The 27,909-nt window shown below is 42.3% G+C and overlaps 1 protein-coding gene across 10 annotated transcripts in view; it reads left to right on the top strand.

Annotated features, from left to right (window-relative positions):
• LOC127585687 (putative RNA-binding protein Luc7-like 2) overlaps nt 1-11,995 on the top strand; it is a 63,333-nt gene extending 51,338 nt beyond the window's left edge. For 8 of the 10 annotated variants that reach the window (XM_052043368.1, XM_052043365.1, XM_052043363.1 and 5 more), the window contains 3 exons: nt 327-356; nt 3,023-3,229; nt 9,434-11,995. In XM_052043368.1, coding sequence (XP_051899328.1) covers nt 327-356; nt 3,023-3,229; nt 9,434-9,575 — 379 coding nt within the window. In that variant the 3' untranslated portion in view covers nt 9,576-11,995. The remainder of the gene's footprint in view (nt 1-326; nt 357-3,022; nt 3,230-9,433) is intronic. The other 2 variants (XM_052043361.1, XM_052043360.1) reach the window with 2 other exon arrangements.
• The last annotated feature ends 15,914 nt before the right edge of the window (nt 11,996-27,909 follow it).

Below are 27,909 nucleotides of genomic sequence, written 5' to 3'. Positions count from 1 at the left end.
TCAATGTTTGTATCCTTTATATCTTTATTATGAAAGACAATCCTGAAACAATTACATTTTAAGCCCTATCTCTGATAGTGCCATTTTGCAATTATGATTACAGTAGCCAGTTTTATCACTGTTGACTAATCGCTGATGATTTTCTATGGTATAACAATTTGATGGATTCTGTGTAAAAGAGAGCAAGTATGTTGAGCCTTGAATAAGAGGATAATTCTCATACCAAATAGAAACTAGAATAGTTTTACTGTATAACATTAGAATTGTAGATGTAGGCAATAAGCTTCATTACTTTCTGTGTTAATAATCTTTTCTTGATATTGCAGGACCCGCTCTCGCAGCAGGGATCGCAAGAGGTATGTTTTCTTTGAGATTCTTGCTGGTGTGGCTACATTAACAATTTGAAGCTGGGGAATGAAGAGAGGAAAAAAAACTGGGATTTAACACAAGGATATACCAATGAAGTACAAAAGTGTACAAATACTACCTTCATTCCTACACGCACATTAGCAATAAAGACACAGTCTAGCCTAGTTTACCAGATGAAGGTATTGATCTTCAGCACACAACTGAAGATCCAATACTTAGACCCACTGTAAAGCACTCTATTCTCCACATGTTATTCAATGTTTATACAGTCCTTAGCAGCTGAATTCAGTCATTAAAACTTTGTCATTAAAATTTTGATTAAGATATCCTTGGTGAGGTATTCTCATTACATTTGAAACTATGAAATAGTATAACTTAAGCTTGAATCAGTATCTAAACATAATCATAAACAGAACTGGATGTACAGTAAAGCCCATCAAGTAAATATTTGGGACAAATTAAAAGTATTTGCAAACACCTTCAGCCAAAGTGGACAATTTTGCTTCGTCTCCTCCTGAGGTACTCTTCACAGTAGCTAATTTCTAGGCAGATTTGTTCATAAACAACTAAGGCTAAGTATGTTTGGTATGACGGTGGATATAACATCTCAGTTCTAATGCTGCAGGCATTGGTATTTTCCTAAAAGGAAGACTGCTCAGATATATAATACCCGCAAAACCAGGTCATTTATAATCTGGAGGATTAAAACCAACTGTAAAAGGTGAAAGGTATTCAAAAGGAACATTAAAAGTGATGCCTCCTCACCAATAAAATGGTGCCATCCGGCCCCTCCTGTCATTCACTGAGATCATGGCTGATATACCTCAGACCCCAACTCTTTCTAAGGGTTACGTGGAACTGGCACAATTCCCCAATCTTTCAAAAATATATCTGTTTCCTATTTAAGTACCTCCAGCGACCTGGCCTCCACAACATTACGGTAGAGAATTCCAGAAATTTGCCACTCTCTGCAAGAAGAAATTCCGACGCACTTCAGTTTTAAATGACCGTCTCCTTATCTTACAACTATGTCCCGTCATTTGAGTCTCCCTGTAGTGAAAATATCTCAACTTCTACCTTACCATGCCCCTGTAGGATCCTGTGCTTCATTAACATTGCCCTCATTCTTCTAGACTCCAAAGAATGGAGATCTAACTCTTATAGTCATTCAAAATGAGACAGTCCTCTCATCCCAGGAAATGGACTGCCTCCAGTGCTAGTATTACCAAACTGCTCGGCTCTCAAGAAAGGCAATGTGCCATTTGCTTCTCTAACCACTTTCTATATTTTTTAATGTTTCATGCCTAGAACACCTAGATTCCTCTATACTCCACTCATTTTCAGTCTCTCTCTGTTTAGTTATTGGTCTGTCTTTTGATTCTTCCTACTGAAATCCATGACCTCAAACTTCTGTACATTTAACTCCAATTGCCAGTTTTCACCACTCATACGACTTATCTATTTTCTGTCGCAGTGTCTTCATAACGTGCCCTCCTGCCTATTTTCAGTAAACTTGAATACCTTGTACTGACCCTTTCTCCAACTCATTAATGTAGATGGTAAATAATTGAGGGCCAAGAACTGATCCTTGTAACATTCCACTAATCCTTCCAGCCTGATTTATTCTAACTCTGGCTTCTATACAATAACCAGTGAATACATGTTAACACACTTCCATCAATACTGTGAGCTCTTATGTTATGTCTCAGCCTTTAATGAGGCACCTTATCAAATTTCTTGTGGAAATCCAAATACATTACATCAACAGATTTCTCTCTATGAACTCTGCTTGTTACATCTAGCAAATTTGTCAAACATGATTTTCCTTTCATAAAACCATGTTGAATTGGTTTTATTGCATTTAGCTTCTCTAAATGAATAAATATTTCTTCCCCAACTATAATCTCCAGCACATATCCAACAATAGCTGTTAAGCTAACTAGCCTATAGTTTCTTTTTTTTTGTCTCCCTCCCTCCCTCCCTTCCTGAACAAGGGAGTCACATTTGCGGTTTTACAACGCACTGGTACACTCCCGAAGCCAAGTGATTTTTGAAAAACTTCAATCAACAGATCTACTATCTCTACAGCCACTTTTCTATTAAAATTCCTGGATCAGGTCTTTGCGACTTGTCTGCCTTTAGTCCCATTAGCTTGCCCCTCGTGATAGGGGTTGGTATTTCTTCCATGCTATTTCAAACCAGCCCAACTATTATCTTTGGACTGTTTGCAATTTCTTCCACTTGATTCTTTATTTTGTGTGATAATTCATTGCAGGTCCTTTATATTTTGCCTAATCTTGGTTATACATTGGTCCTGCATGTTCCTCAGTGTGGTCCAGAAAGTGTCCAGTTCATTGTAAACACAAACATTACAATAAGTATAATGCTCCAGCCCTTCCCATTGTAAAATAACACTTTGACCTGTAAACTAGTGTTTGCATTTTGTTTAATGGGTGATCTTTGCATGATGTCCTATTTTCCATAGTTTGTATTTGTAGCTACTGGCCCAGTATTGACTAAATAATGAACAAATTGGAACTACATTTCATAGTAAAAAGTGTAGGAGACATAGCTGTTGAGCATTGTACCAGAATGGGTGGTGGAGGGATGGATGAGTGATGAATAATTGCAGGAAAGAACTTACTTGTTACAGATCAAGGTCAAGGGAGCGCCGTCGACATAGATCCAGGTCTGCATCCCATGACCGACGCAAACGTTCCCGCTCCAGATCTCGAGATCGACGTCGCCGACGCAGGTCTCGTTCTAGAAGTAGAAGCAGAAGCCGTAGTCACCACCGCAGCAGGCATAGCTCTAAGGACAGAGAGAGAGATCGGAGCAGAGAAAAAAGCTCTAAAAGGAAGTAAGTATCTTGTGTTTCCAGATTGCATTGTCAGAATAATTGATATGTATCAGCACAACAGTATTGTTCGTACTTACTTTTACAATGTGGAAGCAGTCCCATCAGTGCCACTCCCCCTCTCACTTCCCTGTACCACTGCAACTTATTCTCTCTCACATAGCCATCAACTGCCCTTTGATTATTTTGCCACTTACTCACCCACTACAGGGCAATTTACAGTACCCAATTAACCTACCAGCACATCTTTGGGATGGGAAAGAAACCTGAACACTTGGAAGCCCACTTGATCATGGGAAAACATGCAAACTCCCAAGGGCAGGATTGAACCCGGTCTTTGGAGCTGTGAGGCAGTAGGCAGCATCCATGAAATTTGTGATTGCTGTTAAATATCTTGTTTGCTTTTCAGTTAAAATAGCATTTTAACTATGTTAATGTCAATTCTGCAAAGATATAGTCTCGCCTAAAAGACCTTTGGTTTGACCAGCCTTCCTTGAAAACTGTTTCTGCTTGCTCTTTTTGTAACTTGTATGATTGTTTAGGTAATTCAAGTAACAGTGTATACCTAAGAAATAGCTTACCTAAAATCATTAAATTTTCCTGTAAATTAATGATGATTCATAGAGTTACTCGTTCATTCCTCCTGTTCCTTATTTTCGTAAATTGATCGCTCTCCTGTTTAATCTTCCGACAATCACTGTCTGGAACTGTATTACTCAGGTGCTCAATTCCTTGGCCATTTGAGTTGCCTCTTTATCTTCCATTACTGCCCAGCAAAAGTTGCACAGTGAGGGTGCACAAGTTACACATTAGTGATAAGGCCCTAGAGAATATTGAGGAACAGAGTCTGAGGATCTCTGAGGTGGTAAAGAAGGAAAATATGATACATGCCTTCATTAGCCAAGGCACAGAATGTGAGAGAAAGGAGATTATAATACAACTTTATAAGACATTTGAAGTACTGTGTACAGTTTTGGTTGCCAAGCTATGGGAGGACATGACAGCACTGCAGAGGGTACAGAAAAGATTCATCAAGATGTTGCTTGGGATGGATCATTTCAGTTTTGAGGAGAAACTAGTTAGGCTGAGTTTGTTTTCCTTGGAGCAGAGAAGGCTGAGGTTGAAATCTGGAATGCACTGCCTGAATGGTGGAGGCAATTACTATCACAATATTTAAGTATCTAGATGAGCACTTGAATTGCCAAGGCATAGAGGCTACGGCCCAAGTGCTGATAAATGGGATCAGTGTAGCTAGGTACCTGATGGTCAGCATGGTCATGACGGGCCAAAGGATCTATCTCTATAGACGTTTTGCGGAACACCTGCGCTCTGTAGATCATCTTGAGCTCCTGGTTGCATGCAATTTCAACTCCCCATTCCCACACTGACCTGCCTGTCCTCGCCTTACTCCGCTGTCAGGGTGAGGCCAAACACAAACTCGAGGAACAGCACTTCATTTTCCGCTGAGGTAGTCTATGAACATAGGATTTTCCAATTTCAGGTTACCCACTTCCCGTGTAGTCCTTTCTCTCTCCTCCTGATCCACCCAGGTTCTGTCCCCCCACCTTTAGTTTTTCCAAAGCCACCTCTGGCATCCAGTTTTTCTCCCCTCCCCCAACTGATTCCATCTGCTCATCATCCCTCCCTTATTTGGTTCCACTTACCACCTACCTTTCATATCAGATTCTGCAGGCTTTTGTGTCTCCACCTTCCAATCTCTGTCTCTAGCTCCATCCTCCCCTCCCCCACCTGGCTCCATCCGCTCCTGTTTCTCCGCTTATTTGTCTCTACCATATACCCTCAAGCCTGTGTCTCCCCAACCCCCCTCCCCCCACCACCTGGCTCTATCTACTGATTATCTCCCTCCTCACCTGATTCCGCGTATCACCTGCCAGCTCCTACCTCAGCCCTCCCTCTCACCTCTTTATATTGGTTATCTCTGCTCTCCACTTTTAGTCCTAATGCAAGGTCTCAACCTAAAATATCAACCATCCCTCTGTTCCATAGATGCTGCCTGAGCCACTGACTTCTTCCAGCTGTTTGTTTTTTGTTGCCTCACAGGTGGAAAGAGCAGTTAAGAAGGCCAATGGGATGTTGGCTTTCATAAGTCGCGGGATTGAGTTTAAGAGCCGCGAGGTTATGATGCAGCTTTACAAAACTCTAGTTAGGCCACATTTAGAGTACTGTGTTCAGTTCTGGTCGCCTCATTATAGGAAGGATGTGGAGGCATTGGAGAGGATGCAGAGGAGATTTACCAGAATGCTGCCTGGATTGGAGGGTATTGAATATGAGGAGAGGCTTAAGGTGCTAGGGCTTTATTCACTGGAAAGGAGGAGGATGAGAGGAGACATGATAGAGGTATATAAAATATTGAGAGGAATAGATAGAGTAGACAGTCAGCGCCTCCTTCCCAGGGCACCAATGCTCAAGACGAGAGGTCATGGCTTTAAGGTTATGGGTGGGAGGTTCAGGGGAGATGTCAGAGGGAGGTTTTTCACCCAAAGAGTGGTTGGTGCATGGAATGCACTGCCTGGGGTGGTGGTGGAGGCAGATACATTGAACAGGTTCAAGAGCTTGTTGGATAGGCATATGGAGGAACGTGAGATAGAGGGATATGCGGGAGGAAGGGGTTAGGTAGTGTGAGGGTGGTCTGATGGACAGCACGACACAGTGGGCCGAAGGGCCTGTTTTGTGCTGTATGGTTCTGTGGTATTTGACTCAGGGCCCTTAAGGGCTATAAAGAACGCAGGAAATATCTCATGCAGAATATTAGGAGGGCCAGAAGGGGCTATAAGATGTCCTTGGTTTGTAGGATTAAGGAAAATTCAAAGGCATTTTGTACATAAAAACAGGAGGGTAGCTAGGGATAGAGTAGGACCATTTGAGGATAAAGGAGGGAATTTATGCCTAGAGCCAGAGGATGTGGGCAAGGTATTCACCACAGATTAGGACATGGAGGATAGTGAAATCAGGGAGGTGTATGCAGGCATTATCAGATACCAGTATCTGCAGGCTTTTGAGGCTCCACTTATCACCTTACAACCTCTGCCTCTACGTTATTCTAGGGCATGTTGAGATCGTGGAGGAGGAGGAGGTTGGGTCTATTAAAGAGCGTTAAGGTGAATAAGTCCTCGGGCCTGATGGGGCCTTGACAAAGGTCTTTGTATCCTCTAGTCACAGGTGAGATCCCAGAGGACTGGAGAGTAGCCAATGTTGTTCCCTTATTTAAGAAGAGCATTAGGAATAATCAAGGAAATTGTACGCTGGTGTGCCTTGCATCAGTGGCAGGAAAACTATTGGAAAAGATTCTTAGGAATAGGATTTATTCACATTTGGAAAAGTATGGCCTTATTAGGAATAGTCACTGTGGCTTTGTACCAAGCAGGTAGTGTTTTACGAACTAGATTAAGTTTTTTGAGAAGCTGATGAAGGTGATTGATGAGGGTAGGGTGCTGGATGTTGTCTACATGGATTTTAGGAAGGCATTTGACAAGGTCCCTCATGATAGACTGATTTAGAAAATCAAGATGCATGAGATCCATGGTGACTTGGTAGATTGGGTTCAAAATTGGCTTGGGCATAAGAGACAGAGTGTAGTGGTGAAGGGCTGTTGTTCCAAGTGGAGGTTGTTCCAAGTGGAGGGGATCAGTGCTGGGACCTCTATTGTTTGTGATGTGTATAAGTAACTTGGACAAAAGTGTAGATGGGCTGAGTACTAAGTTTGCAAATGACACAAAAATTGGTGGAGTCATGAAAAGTGAAGAAGGTTGTCGAAGGATACAGCAGGATATAGATCAGTTGCAGATGTGGTTGGAGAAATGGCGGGTGGAGTTTAATTCGGGCAAGTGTGAGGTGATGCACTTTGGGAGATCAGATGCAAGGGGAACATACACAGTAAATGGCAGAATCCTTCAGAGCATTGATATACAGAGGGTTCATAGAGTCCAAGCCTATAGCTCCCTGAAAGATGGTAAAGAAGGAATGTGGCATGCTTGCCTTCATCAGTTGGGGCATTGTCTCGCTCTTGGGAAGTCACGTTGCAGCTGTATAAAGCTTTTGGTTAAGCCACATTTGGAGTATTGTGTGCGATTCTGGTTGCCCCATTACAGGAAGGATGTGGAGGTTTTGGAGAGGCTGCAGAGGAGGTTCATCAGGATGCTGCCTAGATTAGAAAGTATTAGCTATAAGGAGAGGTTGGGCAAACTTGGATTATTTTCTCTGGAGCCTTGACGTGAAGAAAGAGGATGTGCTGGAACTTCTGAAAAACATTAGGATAGATGTTCACTGGGTCTGGATGGGATATATCCAAGGTTATTGCGGGAAGCGAGGGAAGAGATTGCAGTGCCTTTGGCGACAATCTTTGCGTCCTCACTGGCCACGAGTAGTGCCATATGATTGGAGGGTGGCAAATGTTGTTCCTTTGTTCAAGAAAGGGAGTAGGATAACCCTGGGAATTACAGACCAGTGAGTCTTACTTCAGTGGTGGCAAATTACTGGAGAAGATTCTTAGGGACAGGATTTATGAGCATTTGGAGAAGCATAGGCTAATTAGGGGCAGTCAGCATGGCTTTGTGAGGGCCAGGTCGTGCTTCACGAGCCTGATTGAATTCTTTGAGGATGTAACAAAGCTCATTAATGAAGGTAGAGCAGTGAATATGGTGTACATGGATTTTAGTAAAGCATTTGATAAGGTTCCTCATGGAAGGCTCATTCAGAAAGGATCCAGGGATACGTGGCTGTGTGGATTCAGAATTGGCTCACCCATAGAAGATAGAGGGTGGTTGTCGATGGAGAGTATTCTGCCTAGAGGTTGGTGACCAGTGGTGTTCTGCAGGGATCTGTTCTGGGATCCCTGCTCTTTGTGATTTCTATAGATGACTTGGATGAGGACATGGAAGGGTGGGTTGGTAAGTTTGCAGAAGACACGAAGGTTGATGATGTTGTGGATAGTGTAGAAGGTTGCTGTAGATTACAACAGTACATTGATAGGATGCAGAGCTGGGCTGAGAAATGGCAGATGGAGTTCAACCCAGAAAAGTGTGAAGTGATACACTTTGAAAGATCAAATTTGAAGCCAGAATACAAGGTTAATGGCAGGATCCTTAGCAGTGTGGAGGAACAGAGGGATCTTGGGGTCCACATCCATAGATCCCTCAAGATTGCTGTGCAGGTTGATAGGGTTGTTAAGAAGGCATTTGGTGTGTTGGCCTTCATTAGTCGGGGTATTGAGTTCAAGAGCCACGAGGTAATGTTGCAGCTCTATAGAACTCTGGTCAGACCACACTTGGAGTATTGTGTTCAGTTCTGGTCATCTCATTATAGGAAGGATGTGGAAGCTTTAAAGAGGGTGCAGAGGAGATTTACCAAGATGCTACCTGGATTGGAGAGCACGTCTTATTAGGATAGGTTGAGTGAGCTATGGCTTTTCTCTTTGGAGCGAAGGAGGATGAGAGGTGACTTGATAGAGGTGTACAAGGTGATAAGAGGCTTAGATCGAGTGGACAGAGACTCTTCCCCAGGGCAAAAACGGCTAACACGAAGGGGCATAATTTTAAGGTGATTGGAGGAAGGTACAGGGGGGATGTCAGAGGTAAGGTAAGTTTTTTATATACAGAGTGGTGGCTGCATGGAACACACTGCCAGCAGAGGTGGTGGAGGCAGATTCATTAGGGACATTTAAGAGACTCTTAGATAGCCAAATGAATGATAGAAAAATGGAGGGCTATGTGGAGGGAAGTCTTAGATAGATCTTGAGTAGAATAAAATGTCAGCACAACATCATGTACTGTGCTCTGATGTTCTATGTTCTCAGAGGCTGAGGGGAGACCTGATAGAAGTTTATAAAATTATGAGAGGCATAGATAGGGTAGATAGTCTCTATACTAGAGCAGAAGTGTCAAATACATTTGGGGAAAGGGTGCAAGTTTCTCATTCTCTCAACTTTTGTACCAGTTTCCCAATTGTCAGTTCTCCTCATCAGATTACTTTGTATTGCAGTATTGTTTAAAATCTTGAAGCTCTGTATTTCAAGATGGGAGATTCTTGTATTTCATTTTTGTGGATAAAGTGAAACTAAGTCTATGTTACTGGAAAAACCACTTAAATTGATTGTGGGATAAAGTGCTGCTGATGGGTAACAGGCTTAACTTATCGAATTACTTGTGTAATTATTACACCTTGTCTAAAGTTATCTGATTTTTTTTCTAGGTCTAGAGATCGAGACAGATCCAGAGATCGAGACAGAGATAAATCAAGGGAGAAAGATCGCAAGGATAAAAAGCGTTCCTATGAGAGTGCTAATGGCAAATCGGAACACAGCTCTGAGGAGCGTGAAGCTGGAGAAATCTGAAGGACAAAACGTTTTTGGAATCAGGGCAGTGGATGTCTTATTGTTTAACTTGACTAGGGGAGCTCTTGTTTTGATTTTGGACTTAGAGAAAAAAAATTTCCAGCGATTAGGTGACCGATAACTTAAATATTAGATAGTTGAAGATGTTGAAGACATTTTTGTCAGTTTAACCAGCTGGTTTTGAAGGCAGCAGCTGGAGGTGCCTAGAATGTACTATGTGTGCATGCACTAGTGCTGTTATGCCACTAACGTTAGGGTTCCTCCTTTCATTTGCACAAAGGTGCTATTTTCTTTTGAATATGGAGTTATTTGTTAGGTTGCATTTTTTTTTAAATGTGGAATCTGAAATCCATAGTAAATTTTACTAGAGACAGAATAAGAGTGGGTCTGGTCCTTTGGGGCAGAAACTTTCTTTTTGTTAAGTAGTTTCATATTGAGATTACTATCAGCTGCATTGGCTTGCAGTCTCTGACTCTTCTCCACCCACCCCTCCCCAGCTCCTTCTCCCCTTGCCAGTAATGGTACATGCTGTAGAGTTATCATAAAACTGTGACAATTATCTCTTCCATAGTCTCAATATTTTGACTAGCATCTGTTTGCTGGTGATTGAGAATCTATGGTAACTTGAAGGATCTTTTTCACACCAGTAGGATAAGTTACTTCTCTTGCATCCAAAGAAATTCCTTGCTCCTACCACACCATTTCCCTCAAGGTTAACATTTTGTTCATGTTTAATGTTACTTTGAAAGAACCTTGATTTTTTTTTCCATCCTGTTAACATCCTCAGATGCCCCTATGATTTGAGTATTTTTTTTCTTAATTAACTTGAAAGGTGGAACAATTTACTGCCCATTTCTTACAAAACTAATCAATTAGGGTTTATCAGGAGAAATGCAACTGCTACAAATAAAGCTAAATCTTTCATCTCTTTATTTCCAATCCCACCTCCACACCGTCCATTTAAAAAAGCAGCCTTAATTTGGGAGTGTGTTCCTCTTTAAATGCTCTATAAGGTGTGGAAATGCACTGAGGCTATTTTGGGAAGGGGCGCGGTGGAGAGAAACTCCAAATTTCAGAGTTTGTAATTTGTCCTTGCGTGTACTTTTTAATGTAATTAAGAAGTGTTGGTTTTATTCTTGCAATTGCAGTAGAAGTTCAGGAAGGAATGGTCCAATATTGGAGTCGATTATGTGATTTCAGTAGCTTTTCAGGATTCTGCATGCTAAATACATGCTAAAAGTACAATTCCTCAAAAAGAAAAGACCTTACTGGCTTTGTGTGCATGTAATCCTCATTAACCTTAGCATGTCTTCAGAATACTTCTGGAACACAATGAACATAACTGTTATTTTGGATTGTTACTTGTGAACTTTTTGAGTGAAATCATGCCCATAAAATAGTTTTTAGTGTTCATTATTCACAAAAAATGATTAATTGTGTACTCAACACAAGATTTTCCAGCTATTAAAATAATAGGAAATATTTTGTTGGATTTAAGGGAACCCTTTGTTTTCCACATGCTTGTGGCATAAATGGCATACTCCAGGCAGCTCAGGGTGTCTCCAGTGGGCACTGGGGTGTCAGAATTCTAAAATATACCAATGTATTCCATGATGGCTATATTGCTTGTTTTGTTGGTCACTTGTGGTTATCCCACAATTGCTGTGTTTTTTTAAAAAAAAGGTGGTCTGGTTTAACTTAAACCAACTTCTGTGCTATAAGAATAACCCAGTGTAATGTTCCTTACTATCCACAGTGGCATTGTATTTCTGCACCAGATACTTCAGTTGCTAGATGCCACTGCTGCCCCTGCTCCCCACCAACATTCATTTAGTTCTCCATGGTCATTTGGTCAGTCAGATTCCTGAGTTTACAATTTGTTTTGAGACCCAAATAACAAGGTTTTATTTTATTCCCCCATATCTTTTTTTTCCCCATATGACTTGTGTATACTTGTATTGTTAATTGAAAACAATTGAAATAAATTTTTTCAAAACCATTTAATAAGATTTACAAACAATTTAAGTTTTTCTGTATTGTATGAAATTGTGATGAATACTTGTTTGCTACTTTGCAATTAAAACAAACCAATATTATGTCTTCCTCTGCTTGGCGAGTCTCTTGGAACATTTGGCTGCTTGTGCCTTGTTCCCATTTCATGCGAAAGGAACTGCAGTAGTTCCAGCATTCAGCTTCTCGTTTACATGATATATGTGATTCCTCGCAGAGTCAGGAGTGCCTCTGCCACTGCAATGATGATGTTTTGATGTGAAAGTGAAGAAATGGTTCACTTTTATTATGTTGTGATCAAAGTAGACTACATTTAAATTAAAATGATGAGGAATGACATCTTGGGATTTCAACAATGTTCCCTTTGCAATAGATTAGTATCATCTTAGTTTAGGTCTGAGCTTAATAATTGTGTTCTGGAAAGGAATGAGTCACATTTTATTAGAAACTGAAATAACTTGGAATCTGTATCTGGGAAGCAGAACATTCCTACTTCTGTCTTGCCTATACGGGCAAGTAATATCACATCCAACACATTTTTGGTTGAACTTTTTGATTATATTATTGACCAGAAAACAGTCTTGGTCAGTGGAGAAAATAAAATGCTTCATACCCTTGGTTTACTCCAAACCCTGTTCATTTATTTTCTTAAAGTTAATCACTAATGCTAGTCTATCACTGGTGTGTTAAGGGTTAGGTATTACCTGCTTGTTTCTGAGGTGGCCAGGCTTGGTACTGCAGGATTTCAGACTGTCCCTCGCTCATATCCCAGACCTGAGGTTTCTTTATCTTCCTTGTCTCCAGAGTTGTAGCTGCTAAGGTACTCGATGTTTGTTCTTCTATGTTTTAACACCAGTGTTTCAAAATGTTGGAGATCCTCAAACCCTCACTGAGCCAATGAGACACAGAGGAGCATGGAATTGATTGCTCCTGACAGCTTTTCCATGTGGGTCTCATGACCAAGTTTTCCCTCAGAGGCACTGTTTCAATCTAGGCCTCTAGTTATCCCTAATTACCATAATAACTAGCTCTTCTGCCTGCTGTTGAGGCCTTGGATGCCATGGGAGATGTTTCAGAATGGACCTATTGTGTCTTATTTCACTACCACAAGGTGGCTGTTATATTATCGTTTCAATTTATTAGGCCTCCAAGACTTCAGGTACCTTCAAAGCCAGGGAACACTCTACTACCAATAATGAATGTTAGAGAAAACTACGTCACAGATTTGCTTCTTAACTCATGAAGGTATAATTTCAGTCTGTATTACACAGTTTAATTGCCACAGATGGCTTCTCTAAACAATTCATAATTCTGTGATCAATTATTGTATAACTCGCTTCCAATGAGATTATCAATGTCTTTGAGTATTCTTAGAGAACTTCACAGACCATTAACAATCCCTGTGTGTGGCTAGTTCAAATTATAAGCTCTGTCAGTCTTCTAGATAAGATGCGTCTTCATTAGTCACATGTACATCGAAACACACAGTGAAGTGCATCTTTTGCGTAGAGTATTCTGGGGGCAGCCTGCAAGTGTCACCATGCTTCCGGTGCCAACATAGCATGCCCACAACTTGCTAACCCGTACGTCTTTGAAATGTGGGAGGAAACTGGAGCATCCGGAGGAAACCCACGCAGTCACGGGGAGAACATACAAACTCCTTACAGACAGCGGCCAGAATTGAACCTGGTTACACTAAGTGCTACACTGCCTGCTGGAACTGCAAGTCACCTTCATATTACTCTGTTTTTCTTCCCACAAGAGCCTGTTGCTCTTATAAAGTTGGCTTCTTTTCCCATGCTTTATAGAGGTTTAGCTGCAAGGCATGTGGTTACAGTCGTGGTCTTGCTGTGTTGGCTATAAATTCTTCTGCCCTTAAATAGATGCGCTAAACTGGTAAGGCAATGTTAACGTATGCCTATTTTTGCAGATGCCACTGCCATCTAGTTTTGATCTATGTTTCTGCAACAACATATGCACTTTCTGTGCATATAGCACATTGTTTTCCAGGTGACTGCACAATGCACCTATTATGAAGCTAGTGCTGTTCACCTGTGAAGCTAAATCTGTGCAAATTGCAGTCTCTATTCTAGATGAAAGGGCATCTGATCACCAAACCTTATTGGTTGAAGACATTTTGAGCATTTGAAGTGAGCTACTAGGAATGGAATGTCAACTGAAGCAAAGCACTTGCATTCACAGACTCTCACATCAGCATCCTGGTCAACAAGGCAGTATGACCTGTACACCAACGGTGCTCAGAGGTCACCTTATATTACTAGGTGGCACTGGGAAGAACTCTTGTGAAGTTTGTGTCAGAGGATTCACCAAAGACCTGGGATCAATTCCAGCAGAATTCCACTCCCTTATTTGTATGATTAAGGTTAATGATGTGACCTTTAAAAATCCAGTAGAATTGGGCAGCACTGCAACACCCACCACTCTCACAGTTCACTCAGTCACACAAGTGGCAAGTTCAGTATGGTGGTCACATTTTATGATACAATCATACACTTAGTGCATTCTCACCACTGTGACATTGCTCTCACAACTCATCCACACAGCTAAGACACAGGGAGTCTCAGGACTCTCAAAGTCCTTGTGAAGGGTTTTGACCTAAAATGTCGGCAATTCCTTTCCTCCTCCAGTTGCTGCTTGACCTGCTGAGTTCCTCCAGCATATTGTTTGTTCATCCACACAGCTATTTCACTATGGCAACCATTTTCCATCAACACATGATATTTACTTTTTCTCTTGCTGGCTAAGGCAGTAAGGAATAAGCTGTATCAACAGACTAATGACTGGTTAAACCAATTGCTTTCACACTAACTTTTCCTTCCTTGCATTGTATGCCCAGAATATTCCACATATGTAATGTTGGTTGAATGCTTCTCTGATCAGTTCACTGTTCTCACTTTTAATGAATCTATTCATTGCAGATTCTCAGAACAGCCCAACTCCTACTCTGAAGAGAAAGACTAACTAGGAGGAGACAATGACAGCTAACAAAGGATCCTTGGGGTTGACACCTTCAGGTACACCTCAGATCCTGGTATAGCGCACAATAGGGTGGGTTAGAGGCATATTTCACATGATGGGAAAGCTTGCACTCATGGATTGCAGTTGGGGATAGTAGACTTGGGAAGCTGTGGCAGTCCAAGAGGGTGAGTCACACACTTTGCCTTCGAAATCTCTGCCCTATTTCAGTCACTAATTTATTTGGGAATACCAAAGCTGTTGCACATGGTTGCTTGGTGCATTGGTCCGCAAGAGGACTATGGTGGAGTAAACCTGGTGTGCCAGGTGGGAAGCAGTGTGAAGGCGGGCAGTAACATTCCTATGGTGAAACAACTGATGGAATAGATTTTTGCTTCCATTGAACCAAACACTGATCCCACCTAAAGTTTGTGCACAAGTAGAAACTCCCTCTGCTCCCATCAGAGGTCTACTTAAACAACCAGCTGGGCACAGACAATAATAGCAGCTCCTTAATGCAACTGAAGTTAGCAAAAAGGGAAACCCAATATATGGGAGGGAAAGCAGAGCAGTGATAGGTGGACAAAAGCGGGGAGGCGGGGTGGGCACACAGTCCTGAAGAAGGGTCCTGACCTGAAATATTGACCGCCTGCTTTTCTCCACGGATGCTGCCTGGCCTGCTGAGTTCCTCCAGCATCATAGTGTTTTTCATCTAGATTCCAGCATCTGCAGTCCTTTGTTTCTCTAAACCAACTTTGAAAGCTATCCTTGAAGAGAAGCACGAAGGTGATTAGTTGTATTTGCTGTCATGACAGTGGGACACATTTTATAGTCTTGAGGAGTAGGTCTGGAGTATCATTTTGCTGTGTGCCCAAGGGAAATATGAATGATTGGAGATCATGTGGTAATAGCCTGTTGCCACTGTCAAGCTTAAGAAATAGGAGCAAGTGTAGACCATGTAGTCCGTCAATGCTATTTTATAAGATAGCTGATTTGATCTTGGCCTCCACACTTTTTTTTTGCTTGCTTCCTATAAACCTTGACTTCCTTAGAGGTCAGCTCAGGTATAAAATTAAACCCAACCCTTGTCAAAATTCTTTGCTGATCTGTGCATGAAGCACGAATCCACTAGCATTGCAGGAATGCCTTTGTGTCTAATTGATCCTAAACTTGATCCCCCAACTCATGAGGCTGAGCACATTTCATTCTTTAGCCAGGGCATTGAGTTTAGGAGTTGGGACATTATGTTGCAGTTGTATAAGTCATTGGTGAGGCTGCACTTGTAATACTGTGTACAACTTTGGTCACCCTGTTATAGGAAAGACATGGTTAAACTGGAAAGAGTGGTGAAAAGTTTTCCCAAGGTTGTTGCCAGGTCTAGAGGGTCTGAGTTATAGGGAGAGGTTGGCCAGGCTAGGTCCTTATTCCTTGGAACGTAGGAGAATGAGGGGTGACCTTATAGAAGTGTTTAAAATTATGAGAGGCATAGATAAGGTGGATGATAACAGTCATTACTCCAGGGTAGGGGAGCCCAAAACTAGGGGACATCGGTTTACGGTGGGAGGGGAAAGATTTTAAAGGGACCTGAGGGACAACTTTTTCACACAGAGGGTGGTGAGTATATGGAATGAGCTGCCAGAGAAAGTGGTTGAGGCAGGTACATTAGTATCTTTTAAGAAGCACTTGGATAGGTACATGGAGGGATGGGGCTTGGGAGTTATGGGCCAAATGCAGGAAATTGGGACTAGCTGGGTAGACAGCGTGGTCGGCGTGGACTGGTTGGGCCAAAAGGCCTGTATCCATGCTGTGTTGCTCTGTGGCTCTGAATCTCAGTGATTCTTCATCCTGGAGTCATCCTGAGAACATGTTGCATCTCAGAATCTGTGCAGCATGGTTTCCATTCCCTGGCTGGATATGTCTGATCCAATCTGCACTTGAGATCAATGATTCTCTGAACTGAGAGAGTGTCTCGCAGCGCCCTCTGCCCACTGCCTCAGATAGTAAAAACAGAATGGAAACACTCAGCAGGTCAGGCAGAACTGTGGAAAGAGAAACAATGGTTTGGGTTGAAGATACTGTACTTTGAAAAAACTGAAAGGACTCACCACCCTTTCCAGTTTAACCACGTCTACCACGTTTAAACATTTCTAGCAGTTCCTCAAATGGATGTTTCCCTTTCCATAGCCTGCCTGACCTGAGTACCACCAGCATTTTCTATTTTCTTCCATCCCCACTGAAGTTTGTCTTGCTACTGCTACTGGAATGCAAATTAGGCTTCCAGCCAGAATTTCCATTTTGGGGTATCCAAAGCTGTTCATCTTTCACTAGCCCAGCTAATCCTGCTCATTTTCTATCACAAGCACAAACTCCTGTGTTGTATACTGCTATGCTGCTTCATCTTTGGCCTGTTCCTCATTTGTATTCCGCAAAGTCAGCCAAGTGCCTTTGTGGCAGCTGTTGCTACATCAACAACCACTTGCCTCTTGAAACTCTTTAAATATAGTCTGCGCACTTCAGAATAAGCTTCCTGCCTTGGCTGGATAACCTTCGGAGTTGATTTTGGCCAGGAAAACTTTACTATCTTGTGCTGCTTTCTGACTTCTGCTTTCTTCACAAGCCACTCGCAGAGTCTTTGCTTGACAGTTGCCTGCATTGGAATATCAGAAGAAAGTTTGGCCTCTAATCTTAAATTTCTCAAAGTGAAGCTGTGTTTTCTGTAGGGTGCTGATTTCCCTTGCATTCCCACTGAGTTTTTTAGATGGTCAGAGCAAATCCACCAAAATTTACAAGGGACAATATTTTCCAGGCTGTAGTTTTCTCCATACTGTTCCAGTTTCTCATTGAATCCATTTTGGGTGTTGTATAAGTTGCAATGTCATGCACACATTGCTGTATCTTAGAGAGTCATAGAATCATACAGCATGGAAACAGGCCCTTTTGCCCAACTCGTTTATGCCGACTGTGTTGCTCAATGAGCTAGTTCCTTCTGCCCGCGTTTGGCCCCTAGCCCGCTACTTATCTAGATGGCCATCTACTTATCTAGATGGCTTTTAAATGTTGCTAATGTGCCCGCCTCAACCACTATTTTTGGCAGCTCATTCCAAATATGCACCACCCTTTGCGTGAAGAAGCTGCCCCTGATGTCCCTTTTAAATATCTCACCTCCGATCTTAAACCTATGCCCTCTTGTTTTTAGCACCCCCTCCCTGGGAAAAAGGCTGTGATTTCGCCCTGTCTATGCCCCTCATGATCTTATATACCGCTATCAGGTCACCCCTCAATCTCCTACATTCCAGGGAATAAAGTCTCCGGCCCCCAAGTCCAAGCGACATCCTGGTAAATCTTTTTTGCATTCTTTCTAGTTTAATAACATCTTTCCTATGACAGGGTGCCCAAAACTGTACACAGTACAAGTGTGGCCTCACCAATGTCTATACAACATAACTTCCCAACTTCTATAATCAATACCCTGCGAAGGCCAGCATGCCAAAGGCCTTCTTCACCACCCTATCTACCTGTAACTCCACTTTCAGCAAACTATGCACTTGCACTCCTAGGTCCCTCTGTTCCATCCACTCCCCAGGGCCTACCATTCACTGTATAAAGCCTACCTTGATTTGATCTCCCAAAATCCAATACCTCACATTTATCTGGATTGAAAGCCATTTGCCAATCCTCAGCCCACACACATAGCTGATCAAGATCCCCCTGTAATTTTTCATAACCTTCTACACTATCTACAACACCACCTATTTTAGTATCATTTGCAAATTTACTAACCATGCCTTGTATACTTACATCCAACTTGTTTATACAAATTACAAACAATACCAGTCTTGTTTCCCCTACTTAAAAATCTACAGTTATAGACAACAAAAAGCTGGACTGTTTCAGAATCAGATTTATTATCACTGACTAATATGACATGAAATTTGTTGCTTTTGCAGCAGTAGTACAGTTCAAAGACATAAAATGACTATGAATTACTAAAAAAAAGTGCAAAAAAAAGGAATAATGAAGTAGTGTTCATGGGTTCATGGACCATTCAGAAATCTGATGGTGGAGGGGAAGAAGCTGTTTCTGAATTATTGAGTGTGGGTCTTCAGGCTCCTGCACCTCCTCTCCAATGGTAGTAACAAGAAGAGGGCATGTCCCAGATGGTGAGGTTTCTTAGTGAGGCACCACCTCTTGAAGATGTCCTCAATGGTGGGGAGAGTTGTGCCCATGATGGAGCTGGCTGAGACTACAACCTTCTGCAGCCTCTTGCGCTCCTTTGCATTAGAGCCTGTGCTGCAACCAATCAGAATGCTCTCCACTGTACCATATTTCACCAAGGATTTTCCAATTTTTGTAACATCTGCAACATCAGGAGCTTCAGAAGTTAATTTGATTGGATTAAGTCAAAGGGCAATGCTACAACTGTGACCTTGAAAATTTGGGCGTTATCACAAGGACTATGTTGGTGTCCTGATCAGCGACCCAAGACTAATTTGTTGAAATTTGTTGACTGAAATCCAAAGTATTCACTTAGAAATCTCACACCTGAGGTTTTCACTTGGTTTTGTGCCTTCACATCGCTGCTGTTAGCATTTTGACATTGTGCCTAAAATCTGATGTGGTGTATTGGAAAGGCAAATACAGGGGACCCCTCTGTTATGGCTATTTGGGTAATGGAAATTTCACAAAATTCACAAATCACTATCCAAAAGTTTGAGATGTGGAAGAAAATTCACTCTTACAAAATTTACATTGAAACAGTAAATAAACAATTTATTTTCTTTCAACTCTTTTCTTGACACATGCACAGATGATGTGGCTTCATATTATTGGAAAATCACAATATGGACCATTTTCTAGGAATGCAAAACCCCCCCCACATTAACGCAGGGTTCACCTGTAATGGACTTTGTAATAATTATCCACTCATGGCGATTGTCACTTGCATACTCACACCTTCAGGACTTCACTGATCTGAGAAATCAATTCTTTTCTTCAGCCACATCACACCACCTTGAATTCAGTAACTTGCTTCCATCAGATACTCAGCCCTTAATAAGTTCTTATGTAAACTCGTGAAAATCAAATGTACCTGCAATAGAAAATCTTCTGAGCAGTTGTGTGGACCATATAAGCTATCATGTATAGCTGGATTGACCCAGTTGCAGCATGAGTTCAGTCTCTTGCATTGTGCCACTGCAAAGATGAATTACTCAGTATTAAGCCATCAAGGTTCAGTGGAAGTTTACAAGAACAGTAAACAAATCCATTTAAACAAATAACATGGATATGTTTCCGAACATATTTACCCTTTCTGGTGACAGCTTTCTACAGCTGCACATCCCCCCATGGACAGTTTTCTTTCATCCTTGCAATGATTGTGATTCTATTTAATCTTCAAACTGTAGTTAATTTACAGAATAAATCAACCTGAGGACAGAGAGAACCTTTACTTACTGCTCTCATTGCCTGCTTTACTTATTCTTTCTTCAGGAAGGATGATTCTAATAAAGCCCACCCAGAATTCAGTGGAAGGCATTTGCAAACCATGTATTAAAAGAAAGGATTGCTTATTGCTATTGTAAACACATGACAGTGTACTTATTTATAAAGTTGTTTATTTATTTATAAGGTCATGAACAATATTGAATTTATTTATAAGAGCTGTCCCTATCCGACCTGATCCTGAACATCTACAACATTTAACTCCAATCTAACTCTGATATATGTAGACAGGTCCTGTTAGGCTCAGGGCATGTAGCCAGGCTCTATTACTGTACAAGAATCTGTCTACCTCAGGCTTTAAAGTATGCAATGACTCAGCCTCCATGCCTCTCTAGGGTAAAGAATTCAAAAGATTCATGACCCTCAAGAGAGAAGAAATTTCTCCTCATCTCCATTTTTAGTCATTGACCCCTTGGACAAAACTTTGCTCCCAGTTCTACATTTCCTTCTTCCCCACAAGGGAAACATTCTCTCAGTATCTATCTTGTTAAAGCCCCCACTGAATCTTACATGTTTTAAAAAGATTGCCTCTCATTATAAACTAGAATCAGCATAGGGCCAACCTATTTTTCTCATAATCAATAAACCTTCTCTGAACTATCTCCAGTGCAGGTACAGCAGAGGTGAAACTGGATTCCAACCAACCTGATGGCACTATTTTGCACCCCTTTAATTTGATGATACACATGTTTGGCCCTTTGCACATCCTTTGCATGAAGGAGTTATTTTCTGGCATCACCCTAAACAACCAAGCTCCAGTTTTAATGTTACGCTTGCTTCTTCTGGATTCCTTTACCATGGGAAGTAGCTTCTCTCTTCCAACAACTTTTCCTTTATAGAATGCCTTAAGGGAGGAGAACTGCTCACCAAAAATTTTGAGTGAGCCAAATTAATAATCGGGATGGGTGTACAAAGAGATAATCAAGGAGCTAGCTTTCAAGGAGCCTCTTGAAGGAGGACAGAAGCAAAGAGGCTAAATGAGGAAATGCCAGAGCCTAGAATGCAAGTAACTGAAAACACAACCAGTGATAGAGCAATGAAAATTAGCGGTGCTGGGAAAGGCAGAATAACATTTATGTATTAATTTGTCTGTGGGATATCACTGACAATGCATACATTAAATGTCCATCCTCAATTGCCCCTGAACTGAAGAGGCAGTTGAGAGTCAACCACATTGGGTGGTCTGGAATCACGTGGAGGCCAGATCATGTAAGGTGCACAGGTTTCCTTACCAGATGGGTTATTACAGCAGAACCAGAATTTCATGGTTACTGTTAATGAGCTTTATTTTGTTTTAAATCCATCTTTATTTAAATACTTAAATATAAGTTTCTCAGCAACATACTGGGAACTAAACTTGTATCTCTGGATACTAGTCCAGTATCTTAACCATTACACTTCAATGCATCTTATTTTAAGACGATGCAGATGTAGAAATGTATTAGTGCGGGAAGAGGTAGGAGAATTGAATCAAATTCGTGTAAATTGTCATTTATATCACCTCTTCATCAACATTAAGTGTATGCATGCCTATTTTTGGCAACAATTCTTTCAGTATCATGCTGGTGACACACTGCTGCATGCTCTCCAATGCCAATTTATTTTTCCTGAAGCAGAATGCCTGAGCTAAACATAAAATTCTAAATGGGGTCCAACAAAACTTCTCTACTTTAACCCATGTGTACTCCTACCCACTCCAGAGAAAGTCTTGTGTTTTACTTGTCTTTGTTTCTCTGCTCTAATGTTTAGTGATTTCTCTACTTGGATGCCTAACTTAGCTTCTCAGCATTTAAAAATTACTTTGATCTTTATTTCACAGTTCCCCATGTAGAATTCCACAGATTTACCCATTTACTTATGAATGTCTCTGCTTCTTTAAGCTATGTGCCACATAAACCAGTAAGCTTAACAGCCCCTTTCTGGGTCATTGGTAGATATCTTCTTAGGCAGTTCCTCAGCATCAGGGATAACTTGCTTCTACTTTGGTTTTGTGGGTTTTGAGTTGGCTGATGGGTTCAGTGTGGGAACTGCAGACTCTTCCACATATGGGCTGTACTCCTACTACTGTTTGCCCAGGGTTCAGTGTACTCTCATTGCACGAACTCAAGCTTTTCAATATCATCTCATATACTTCTCCATTTTAAGAAGTTGTGGTCCAGAGTTCCCCAGGAATCAGAGGGGTTGTTGCATTTCTTCAAGGAGCTTTTGAATTTTCTGCCTGCCTTGTAATCTCCCCTCATGAGAGAGTTAGGAATGGAGTTTCAGGTTCTGATGAAAGTTCTTCGGCCTGAAATATTAACTGCGTCTCTTCCCACCAATGCTGCCTGATCTGCTGAGTTTTACTAGCATTTCCTGTCTATATTTAAGATTTCCAACATCTGAAGTTTTAACTTTGTTTCAGGAGTCTGTTGTCAGGCGTGCAAGGTGTTCAAGGCCTCCTCTACACTGGAGAAACCAAACGCAGATTGGATGACTGCTTTGTGGAGCACCTTAAAGCAGGAGTAACCCTGAACGTCCCATTGCCTGCCTCTCTACTTCATCAACCCATTCCCACTCTGACCTTTCTGTCTGTGGCCTCCTGTGCTGGTACAACAAGGCCCAATGCAAACTCAAGGAACACCTCATCTTCCATCTGGGCATGTTGCAGCCCGCAGGGCTCAGTATCAAATTTGCCATCTTGAGGTAACTCACTCTTTCTTTATGTTGTATGAGAACTGGCCATTTTTGCCTGTCATTCTTTTTCCCTTTTTTTTATATCGTCAGACTATAAAGCAATGCATAGACTATACAATATTAGCAACGCATTACACAGACAGTGAGGTTTCATCTTATTTTGACTGGCCCCTTATTTCGTCCTATCCAAGGAATTCCTTTTGTTCCACCCACCACTCTCCACCACTTTCTCTGCTACCAAGACGAGCTTGTTTCTTTCTCAGTTCTGATGAATGGTCTTGGAACCTCAAATGCTGTTTCTCTTACCGCAGATGCTGCCTAATATGCTGAGTTTTTCTAGCATTTTCTTTTTATAATACAAATGAGGTGACCTGTTCAAGGTAGCTGACTGAATGTAACAAGGGCCTCAAATCTGGGGATGCTCACCTGGAAGAGGATACTGATTGTTAGTCCATTATGCTTCTAGTGCTTTTGGAAGATTTTGTGGAGATAGATTTGGTGGTATCGTTCCAGTGCTTTGCTGTAGGTAGTCCAGCTCAGAGAAGTGTACAGGAGGGCAAGAACCATTGCTGCTCAGATGGTAAATATGGTGAAGTCCCAGTGCAAATCCTGGGAATTTGGAGCACATACCCTTTCTACCACCCAGGGATCCAAACAGCCTTTCCAGTTGAAATAGAGATTCCAATCTAGTGTACTGCATTGGGTGCTCACAACGTGGTCTCCCCTACACTGGAGAAACCAAACACAGATTCTGTGACCGCTTGGCGGAGCGCCCACCTTCAGTCTGCAGAGACAACCTGAGCTTCCCGTTGCCTACCATTTAACTCTCCATCCCACTCCCACTCCGACCTATTCGTTTGTGGCCTCCTGCACTGAGGCCCAACGCAAGCATGAGAAACAGCAGTTTATCTTCAGTCTGGGTATATTGCAGCCTACTGAGCTCAATATTGGATTCTATCACTTCAGGTAACTTGATTTCTCTGTTTGTGTCAGTCATCTGTGATATTAGTTCAGCTTGTTTGTTTCTTTCCCTATTTTTCTTCTCTCTGAAAACGGAGGATGTGTCCAGCCTGACCTGCCGGGCATATCTTCCTGCTCTGCATTTTGCAACTCCCACATTCTTTTGTCTCTGTTCTCGCTCTCTAACTGCTCCCATTCACTCATTGACCAGATAACCACTGTGTTTGCATGAAGTCTGCCAAACTGTGAGAGTGAGGAATCATCGGTTGCTTGTGTGTGTGCATCTTCAGACCAAAGGAGATTTTTGTGTTACAAGCTCTCTTTCACAGGTAACCTTTGGGAAAATGGATGGCTGCTTGAGGATGCTGAAACCCTTTGAAGAGAAGGGTAAGGAAACATGCTTGTCACTGCTGAGTGCAGAGTCTCTTCCCACTCTGGATGTCCATATGTTCAATCCACATGTCTGTTCTAGATGTCCTCAAATTCCTTAGAAGGTATGTCAAAGGGCCAGAGAGAAGCATAGAAATCAAAGAAATAATCAACGGGCAAGTAAGAGAAGAATTAAACCCAAGCTGGGGGCAAGCAGCACCTGACCTGGCTGGTGAGACCACACCTGGAATATTGTGCACAGATATAGTTGCCTTACATATAAAGGATATTGCAACATTGGGAGCAGGTCAAAGGAAATTCACCAGGGTAATTCCTATGATGTGAAGGTTGTCCTATCAAGAGAGGCAAGACAGTTTGGTTTTGTTTTCCTTGGAGTTCAGTAGAAAAAGGGGTGACCTTATTGTAGAATAAGGGATGTCTTATAAGATCCGAAGGGGGCACAACAGGGTAGATGTTGAGATGTTTTCACTAGTGGGAGAGTCATGAACAAGGGGACATGGTTGCAAAATAATGAGTAATTCATTTAAAACTGAGGTGTAAAGAAATTTCTTCTCAGAGGGTAGTGACTGTCTGGAATTCTTTGCCCCAGGAGGTGGTGGAGGCCAAATCATTAGTTATTTAATGTGGAGCTAGATAAGTATTTGAAAGATTGAGGAATTAAGATTATGGTGAACTGGCACAGAAAAGGAGTTGAGGCCAGCATAGACCAGCCGTGATCATATTGAATGGCAGGCCAGGTTTGAGGAGTCTGGTGATCTACTTCTGTTTCTATTTCTTGAGTGACAATCATTGCAAAAATGAGGCCATGTTCTTTTCCGCTGGTCCAATCGATCCTTTTTTCCCTTTGCCATCATAAAGGAAAGTGTTGCTTGGAGGAGCCAGGCATACACCATGATCTGGGTGAAGTATGGTAAGGTAAAGAAAAAAACTAGTATACTGGCAACAGCACTCACTGTTGAAAATGTAAAGAAACCTGGTCATCAGGTGTAAGGTGCTCTCAGTATTGCTGTACCTGGCATAGTTGTGGCCCATATCCCGCCTCTGTGCTGTAGCAAGCACAATCTGAAGCTCAAAACTGGAGCAAATTCACAGAACCTCAATGTATAAACGTCCAGAAAAGGGGGGAACAAAAGTACCAAATGTGGCCCTCATTCTGTTGGATACCTTTGTGTGTGGCTGCGGCAAGCTGTCTATGGAGCCTGGGTATCAAAACAACAAGGGTCACTGTGTGTCAAGGTTCTCTCTGTCCCCAGTGTTGCAAAGAACGGTCCTTGTCTTGGAACATTTCTTTATGTTGGACTGTTCCACACCACTTATCCCTCGTAGAACATTTTATCCAGAAGAGCTGATTCGATCACAAATCGATTAGACTGCACTGTCAATAGAATCCTGCAGGGACGGAGACAGTGGGTCCTTTGGGGCAGTTCCTCAATCAGACTGTCAAAGACGTTTGGCAGAATGCTTATCTAAACGTTCCAACAGGCACCAAGACTTCATTTGATTGGTGGTGAAAAAGGATCTCCCCATTCAATGTATGATCAGAATATTGGCCACACCACATGCTGCCCTCGCATCGGCTCCTTGGGAAATGAGACCATTGCCCATATCCTTATGGAACGTATCCTTCCCAGGTCGGGGGTGAGATGCAGTGGTATTTCTCCAGTAACAGTGGCCTGTGTGCTGTACAGGCTGTTCCTGGGAGACAAATAAAAATGGTGCTGGGAAACCATTGCCACAGTGAATGACCCTGAAACTCCAGGGTTCCAGAGAAAGGCGTTGTCCATGGCTGAGGGCTGCAAACTGGCTGCTCTGAGGTCCAGGACAACTTACTGGGAGACACTTTGAAGCTGCGTGCAGCCACTGCAAGGACTCCATAGGGAAGTGCTACAGTTCAGGGCCCTCCCACCACTGCACATTTAGGGGCTAGAATCTAGGTTACATCCCAGGAACTGTTCGCTTGAGGGTTGTTTATAAATGGTAACTGATGATGCACTAATGTTAATTAATGGGAGTAACTTGTGATGAAAGTGTTGTCTTCAATATTCATATGCCTTTGAAGTTTTTATGAATGAAGTACATTTTAAAAAATAAAAAAGAGATTGGGTCAACTAGAGGTTAGAAGAATGAGAGAGGATCTCATTGAAATGTGGAGTCTGACAGGACTAGACAGAATGGATGCAGGGAAGATGCTTCCCCTGGTTGGGAGATCTAGAATGAGGAGTCACAGCCTCAGGACAGAGAGGGAGACAGCACAGGAACACTGAGTCCACGCCAACCATCAAACACAAGTTAACCACCAGGTTGGATCGGTGGTTAAGAAAGCGAATGCTATGTTGGCATTCATCTCGAGAGGTATAGTGTATAAAAGTAAGGAAGTGTTGATGAGGCTCTACGGGGCGCTAGTGAGGCCTCATTTGGAATACTGTGCGCAGTTTTGGGCCCCACATCTTAGGAAGGATGTGCTGACGTTGGAGAGGGTTCAGAGGAGATTTACGAGAATGATTCCAGGAATGAAAGGGCTTAAGTATGATGAGCGTTTGTCGGCTCTTGGACTGTACTCGCTGGAGTACAGAAGGATGAGAGGGGACCTCGTAGCGACATTTAAAATTTTGACAGGTAAGGATAGAGTAGATGTGGCTAGGCTGTTTCTCTTGGTGGGCGTGTCCAGGACCAGAGGGCACAATCTTAGAATTAGAGGGTACAGTTTCAAGACAGAGATGAGGAGAAGTTTCTTTACCCAGAGGGTGGTGAAATTGTGGAACTCCTTGCCACGCACAGCAGCGGAGGCCAGATCAGTGGGGGTATTCAAGGAGGAGATAGTCAGATATCTAAATAGTCAGGGTATCAAGGGATATGGGGATAAGGCTGGCAAATGGGATTAGAATAGTTTTTTTTCTTCTTTTTTTCCCACCCCATTTCTTTTTCCCTTTTCCTTGGAGCAGACTCGATGGGCCGAATGGCCTGCTTCTGCTCCCTTATCTTGTGATCTTGTGATCTTGTGACCCATTTTTACACTAATCCTATCCTAATTGATTTTATCCTCCCCCCATTCCCATCAACACTAGGGGTAATTTACACTGGCCAATTAACTGGTCAAGCTGCAAATTTTTGGAATGAAAACAAGACTACCCAGAGGAAACCCACGAGGTCACAGGGAGAACGTGCAAATTCCACACAGCACCGGAGGTCAGGACTGAATTAGAGTCACTGGAGCTGTGAGGCAGCGGCTCTACAAGCTACGCCACTAGGTCTGAGATGAGGTATTGCTTCACACATGGAAGGATGAACCCGTGGAAGTCTCCGCCACAAAACGCAGTGGAGGCCAAGGGCTGAATACATTTAAAAAAGAGGTAGATAGATTTTGTAGAAGCCAAAAAGAAGATGATGTTGAGCTCCAGTGTGTGTAGCGGAGATTTTCCCACAGTGCTGTTGGAGATGGAGGTTCAAGATTCATACCCAGCCATGAAGGAACAGCAATGTGTTTCCCAGCTGGGAAGGGAAACAGAAGGTTTTGGTGTTCACCTGCACATACTGCCCTTGACCTTATTGGTGGTGGAGGGTGTGAACTTTGGTGGTGCTGTTGGAGCAGCTGTGTTGCTCAAGCTCCTGTGCATTTGTAGCATTGATTTCTGAGGTTTCAATACACCAGGTTATTTGGACAATATCACATGAATATTTGCGGGAGCTTACTGAGCATACAATGACAGTAGTTGTTCCCACATTGCAATAGTGTGCAAAACTTCTCCATTGGCTTCCAAGTTCTTTGGGATGTTCTGAGGTAATGATGGTTCTCTTTAGATCGGGAAGTTGTGCAACCAGTTAA

Source organism: Pristis pectinata, chromosome 33, assembly GCF_009764475.1.
Source record: "Pristis pectinata isolate sPriPec2 chromosome 33, sPriPec2.1.pri, whole genome shotgun sequence".
NCBI lineage: Eukaryota > Metazoa > Chordata > Chondrichthyes > Rhinopristiformes > Pristidae > Pristis > Pristis pectinata.
This window is presented reverse-complemented; position numbering and strand designations above follow the sequence as displayed.